Here is a 6,773-nt window from a genome sequence, read left to right as displayed (position 1 = left end):
AAGTGATATTCTATATTCTTGTGATTCTTTAATATAAAATATCGCACATGTGAATTTTCAACACTTAATCAAGGAAAGAGGGTTTTTTGTTTGTTTGTTTTTGTTTGTTTGTTTGTTAACATAGCTTTGAACATGGCATTAGGAGATTTGGGATCTTTGGGTTTCATATGGCCCATGCTGAAACAAACATGATCTGTGCCATAAAATTCTTCATATTTTTCTTGTGAACAGTAAGTCTGAAGTACAGCACAACAGAAATATTTATTCTACCTTTCGTCTTTTCTTCTTTCAAGAATTCACTTTTCAAGTCTCGCTTCCATTTCATTGAACCTTTCTTTTCCTGGATGTTTCCAGCACAATGTGATCTTTCCTGTAATGCAACTAACAAATTCTTTAATGGAAAGAAGATATAAATCAAGGCTGTAATAATAAATCAAGGCTGCAAAAATATATACCAAAATTCTGTGCCAGTAAATTTGTATATATTTGCATATTTTTCTAACTGTCCTGTTTCAGTTAGTTATGGGAATAGGCAAGGAAGTGAAGCCCTGTCACACACAATGTGGATCAGCTGATTGCCTTTGTTGAAAGTTAACAGTTTAAGTTGTTTTTAAAATCTTTGTAGTTTACAATTGGAAGAAAAGTGGCACATGCTCTTTAACAGAAATAAAGATAACTTTTTCAGTGAATGCAAAGAGTGCTGCACAGATGATGAAAAGTAAGTGTCTTTTTTATAGAAAGAGTGCTGAGGCTCATGCCTGTCTTGGAAATGACATTTTGTGCCTTCTAATATCATGGGATTATGGGTTAATCAGTGGTAATCAACACATGTTCAGAAGCACTGTGCTTGACTTCATTTGCTGCTATTGAAAACAGTGAAGCGCTTCTGAGCTCAGATTAAGCCCTGGAAATTGCCCGGGGCTGGGAGATGATATAAATGTATAAAGGGCCAAACAAAGCAAACAAACCTTTTCCTGGGCATATCTTTCATCGGACAGGACCTGTTTGGAATGAAGACAATGCAGCTTCATTATGAGCAGTTCAGGAGTTCTCGAGGAGGGAATGTGCAGAAACTCAACACAGCCTGCCAGTGCCCTGCCCCTTCCCTAACTTGAAGTGTTGACTGCACCTCCTATCTTTATGCAGATTTATTTCATCCCAGCCTCCTGGTCTCTTGTTTAAACATGGGTCGCAAAGAGTTAAAACTGTTTCCATATGTCTAGCATGTTAATAGGGTTTGTAGCCTTTGGCAACTTCATCTGCAGCTACTACCTATGTCCCCCCACCCTGTGTGTGTGTGTGTGTGTGTGTGTGTGTGTGTGTGAGAGAGAGAGAGAGAGAGAGAGAGAGAGAGAGAGAGAGAGAGAGAGAGAGAGACTGGATATACATACACATTTGAACTGTGCTCTGATTGTGTGAATGAAACCATTATGTCTTTGTCGGGGAGATATTAATTCTCAGCAGTTATAGCTCCCCCCCTCAATTTCTTTTGGTCTCAAAGCTAGGCATGGAGCTTGTCAAACAATATACAACAGAAAAAGAATGCAAATAAACTTTAGCCTACATTGCCCAGCAAAGCATTTAGCCGCCCACTTGAAAAATACTTAAGTCTTGTACACATGATACACAAGGAATGTTCGCTCGTTTCACCGATCCCTTCAGACACACACACACACACACACACACACCCTAACACGCAAGCAACAAAACCTGATCCTTGTCTTTATATCTGTGAGGTTGGAGTTCTTGCGAATAAAGGAGCTTTTCCCATGATGCAGTGTGATAAGGATTGGCCTACATGTAGCCCTGCAAGCCACTGCTGATGTTTTCTTGATTAGGTATCTTATCTTCCATTGAGTTGCATCAGATGAAGGTTGCTGACAGCGTAATGGCAGGGAAGGCGTCGGACAGCTCCATAAAATGGCAGCTATGTTATGACATGTCAGCTAGGACTTGGTGGATGGTAAGTTGGCGTGATAACATTTTTTTTTTCCTTCCCGAAAGATTTTTTTTTCCTCCCTTCTCTTTTTGAACTCCTCCTTCATTGTTGCAATGCACGTGTTTATAAAGTTCACATCCAGGCGCAGAAACTTCCAACTGCAAGTTGCAGTGCGTCTGTGGAGTCCTGAAGCATCATAGCATGTTAGATAAGGTTTCTCTTCTATTGTGGTTGGGGTCACAGGCAGCCTTTTTAGAAATTCAGTGGGAGCAGGAGGAAGGGTTTAACCCCCGTTCCTTTTCTTTAAAGAAACTAAACAACAACAACAAAAATCCCCACAAAATGTCAATTTTACTTTGTGCCCAGGCTGGCTGGGTGTGAGAATGTAGACCTAGAAGCAGTGACGGTGGGGAAAGAAAGCAACAATGTCATCATGTTCTTGACTAATTGTTCTTGAGTTGGTCCTAAAACAGAGCAATCTGCCTATTTATTCTGTTTCTTTCTGAATAATTCTTTGGAAAGTGCATTGTATCACGTTGCGAGCTGCTTCCTAATCAGTATGCAATTGTCCGCCCCCCCCCACATTTCCCTTAATTTCCTCCTCCCTTTCAATGAATACAGTAACTAGAGCAACTACTGATTAATATGCCGCTTGGCATAATTAAATTTAGTTAATGAAGCTATGCATATTAAGTCCAATTCTTCTTTGTTTGGGCGAGCATGGCTTTAAAAAAATAATCATATTTGTACAGCTGCAACTGAAGGAAAGAAACAAAACAAAAAGAGAAGGGAGAACCCAGGGAGAGGCAACTTTTAAAATGTTACTGAGAGGAACTGTTTGAAAGTTTCTCTGAACAAAATACTGGGGACCAGCAACGGAGCACTTTGGGAAAGAAAAGCTTTTCTCTTCACCAGCGTTTTCATGAAATTTTATTCATATGCTCATTTTGTTGACTAGACAATAGCCCCTTGTATGAAATAGCCATGCTATGAATGAAGACCTTCTGCCGGCAAAACCTTTCATTATGAATATTAATTTCATTCCTGAGTTGCTTTGTCTGTCCGTGTATTTTTTTACTCCTTTCATTCCCTCCTTGATTGCCTTTGCTTGTTTGTCTGGATAATTATTATGCTTACTGCATGGGCTGTTTTTTCACAATTAGTACAGTGCAGAGACAATAGACACTTTATTCATGGCCGGTGGGTATGAGGAGCGCCAATGGACAGCACGTCCCAGAGTCTGGACAGAAGGCAGCTCCCTGATTCCTAGTGCTTTCCTGCACCAAACCACTTTCCAAGGACTTTATGCTTCTTTTATTTATTTTTCCTCCCCCCAAAAGGTGATTCTTGCTATGTGCCTTCTGAGGAGGTTACATACTCAGGGAGTATTTTCATCTAAAGGATGTTTGCTGCGCGTTGTTGTTTTGTTTTTTGTTTTGTTTTTTTGCTGTGAATTTTTCACAGAGGGAAGGGAACTATTTCGACTTGTTGAGCCCTTGTACGCTGAGTGATCACGTCAATTTAGTTGCACAAAAGAAAGGGAGTCAGTGATTAAAAAGTGGTTTTTGTGAGTCTATGTTTTTTAATTTGGCATTAGTACTTGGTGGTAACAGATTGCTGTTGTACGCTTTAATCAGAATTTGGTGCACGGTGCGTGTGTTCGCTCGTTATTTAAATGAGCCATTAAAGTAGCGCAACACTGTGCAGAGGATGGTATTATAAAATGTATGTTGTGACAGGTTTAATTAAATTACTGCATGTTCACAGATTTTATTGAAAAAGTAATATGCCTATGTTTTAAGAAAGGTTTCTTTAAGGACAGCTTTCCAGTAAGCTGGCATTGTTAAAAGAAAATCAATACTTTCACTCATGAGTATTTTATTAGTGTAATCTTTAAAATACAGATAATTAATATAACTGTGCTTCCTTTAGTTTGTTATCCAAGGATATTGTAAAAAAAAAGTGGTATTGTCGGCTTAAGGCTTCTCTTCTTATCAGATATGTACATTTAAGTAATAAACTTTAAATGAGTTCCTTCTCTTCATGTATAAGGTTTATGTGTTAACTACCGAATCAGTGATGAAACTTTTGTAACTGCACCATCTTCCGTAAGTAGCAATTGCTCACATTGAAAAGTTTAGGTATGTAATGTTCATGCAATGACTTATCAGGGATATAAATAAACTGCACTGTATTTTCAGAGAACACTTGAAATGTTGTGTTTTCCTGTGTGGCTTAGATTATTATCTTGTGGGAAATGAATAATTCTATGTTGGCTGCTTGGAAGGAAGTCTCATTGAAACGTTTTTGACTTATATTATTAGGGTTCGGTTTAAAGCTGTGATTGTAGGCAAATTTATTTGTTCCATTTGAAGCATTCCCTTCAAAGTGAATGTGTTTAAAACAGACTGCCAGAGGGAGATTTTCTATTTGTTTACACTGATGTCATCCCATTGAATTTCATGGCACCATGCTTTAAATGTCTTTTAAGAAGTTACTTACATTTTTGAAGGGTCCATCAGTGAATATGGACTCTGATGATAAAGAGTATCACAGTCACATACTTGTTTGCATATCTCTTGATATTTCGTATGCTTAAATTTTTCATTCTTTTTAGTCTCTCTCTGTTCATTTCAGGCTCCCTTCCTATACATGTTTAGCTGGGGTTTATTTCCGAGTAGATAAGGTAGATAAGAATTGTCACTTTAAAGATAAAATTTACAGGATCACTACAATGTTTACAACATCATTGAAGTGTTTACAATTGTTTTTTCCTCCTTGTAAGCATTTATTAGGTGGAGAGTTTAGAAAAATATGTAGGTTTTCTCCTATTAAAATATTGTTCATTTTTGAATAGTGCAAATTGTAAGACTTGTGGAAAAGTCTAAAAAAGTGAGCACAAAGAAAAGGGACTTTAAATAATCTTTAAAAGTGCCTGTACTTTTAAGTAGATATTGAGGGAAATAATTTATTAAACCCTGGGCCACTACTTAATGATCAGATAGATTTCTTATCCTGTTGCAAAAATATTATATTTATGATCTGCATTCATCTAATGCTTTTTTCAGTTTGGTCTTAAATTGAAGAAAATATTTGAATGGTGTTTATTATGAACAGTTTCTTTTCGTACTTATGGTAATCTAGTTTATATAAGGAGGGAAGTTTAGGCACATTTTGGGTTTCAAGCTCAATATTTGCAATTTGGCTTGTGTAAAAAGTATGTCTTATTAATATTAAAAACTAGGTTATAATCAAAGCTAAAGTTCTGAAGCTGTAGTAAAGTATGGACAGTAATCTCTGAGATGCTGTACCACCTAATTTTCATTTTTTTTCATTTAGTAAGCAAATGTTTTGAAAGAAATTGTGCCCATATTGGTCTTTCAGGCTTTAGTTATCAAAAATGTAATGTAATCATACGCTGTGTTGTGGGCTGTTTGTGTTAATGCAACTTGTCACATGCTACTTTCAACTTAATGAAATAAAGGAGACTACCTAAATATTTTGCCCAGATTAACTTTGATTTTTGCTTTCATGGAAATACTAATAGCAGGAGTTCCAGCAGGCCACTCTTGCCCTGCCATATATCTCCACAGATTTCAACCGTTTGCTTGCTTTGTTTTCAGAGCACCACAAGTCCAGCGTTCACTGTGCTAACGAAACTTTTGTTTTCAATAGATTTGCGACATAATTGATTTAAAAGCAAATGGATCTATAATGTTGAAGATACCATCAAGGAGGATCTTCTGTAAATGTAGAGGTTAGAAGGGGTAAACTACAGCAGTATTTGTGAGCTGCTCATTAGCATCCCAAACATATCATATAATTTTCAAAAGAGGCATTTGTTTCTGTATAATAGAACTATTTCTACTTTTGTGTATCTGTCTTAATCAGAACACTTGTTCCTGTTATAAACCACCGTTAAGTAAATGAATTGGGTTTGGCATTTCAGATGCAGCAAATACTTTGGTTTATTGAGGCTTATGATTCTTCTTCATTAACAACTGTACTTGGTTGCTTTGTAATCAGATTAGGGCAGCAATCCTGTACACACCAATGAGAGAGGAAGTACTTTGAACTCAGTGCGACTTACCTTCAAGTAAACCTGTGTTAGGCCGTAATGCAACACCAACCAAAGGGGGTCTCCTTACATAGGAAAGTATATGTCTGTATGTACCTGTGGCATTCACAGATGTTCTTTAGACTTGGTTCTTGTAGACAGGTGGAATATCATAAATCAACTTTCATCCTTTCTGATACAGAGCTACCTCTTGTTTCTAAGCTAATTTAGGAACTGCAGTCCTATGTCTCCTTGTATTTCTTGCTTCGTTAAGGAAATGGAATGTAGAAACTTTATGTTGCTACATTTGTCCAATTCCAACATAAAATATGGACATGGCGGCTTCCCTGTTCGTTATGATTTTAAAATGTATGGGAACAATCCTGCCACAGTTAAGCATTTTTGTGCTTGATCATGTTTGATAGTGCTCGGAAGGACGAAAAAGTTATCTTCATAATTGGGTTTGTTTCAGTCTGCCCTTAGTCTACCAACATTGATGATACTTCTTGCTACAAATGTAAAAATTGGACTTTTTTCCAGTTTACTAATCTTTTCAGTTAGCATATAGTATCTATTGGATGATACTGTCTGTTACAAGTTTATACTGTCTTTTAAAAGTCTGCATATAGCTCTTAATTTTGCATAATACATGCTCAATGAAAGTTTGGAAACGTGTAATGTTAAACACAATTCATATGTGAAACGAATGGCACATATGAATGTTAAACAAAATTCATATGGAAAACAAATAGCAAGTACTATGGTGAAAACTTATAA

At 36.8% G+C, this 6,773-nt stretch overlaps 1 protein-coding gene and 1 long non-coding RNA gene across 10 annotated transcripts in view; one reads left to right on the top strand and one right to left on the bottom strand.

Moving 5' to 3' along the window:
- Nucleotides 1–310: 310 nt before the first annotated feature.
- On the bottom strand, nt 311–1,837 carry LOC309360475. The gene is made up of 3 exons (XR_014164185.1): nt 1,711–1,837; nt 969–1,001; nt 311–370 (listed from the first exon to the last, which is right to left on the bottom strand). It is a non-coding gene; the product is annotated as an uncharacterized lncRNA (long non-coding RNA).
- Nucleotides 1,838–1,844: 7 nt separating this feature from the next.
- NFIB (nuclear factor I B) overlaps nt 1,845–6,773 on the top strand; it is a 278,673-nt gene continuing 273,744 nt past the window's right edge. For 8 of the 9 annotated variants that reach the window (XR_014163929.1, XM_081894288.1, XM_081894295.1 and 5 more), the window contains exon 1: nt 1,853–1,963. Coding sequence is in view for 8 of the 9 variants with exons in the window: in XM_081894288.1 (XP_081750414.1) it covers nt 1,868–1,963 (96 nt within the window). In the remaining variant the exon portion in view is untranslated. Of the gene's footprint in view, nt 1,964–6,773 lie in introns of all 9 variants that reach the window. The other variant, XM_081894286.1, reaches the window with a different exon arrangement.

The sequence above is a fragment of the Podarcis melisellensis genome, assembly GCF_964234715.1.
Source record: "Podarcis melisellensis genome assembly, chromosome: 17".
Classification (NCBI taxonomy): Eukaryota; Metazoa; Chordata; class Lepidosauria; order Squamata; family Lacertidae; genus Podarcis; species Podarcis melisellensis.
This window is presented reverse-complemented; position numbering and strand designations above follow the sequence as displayed.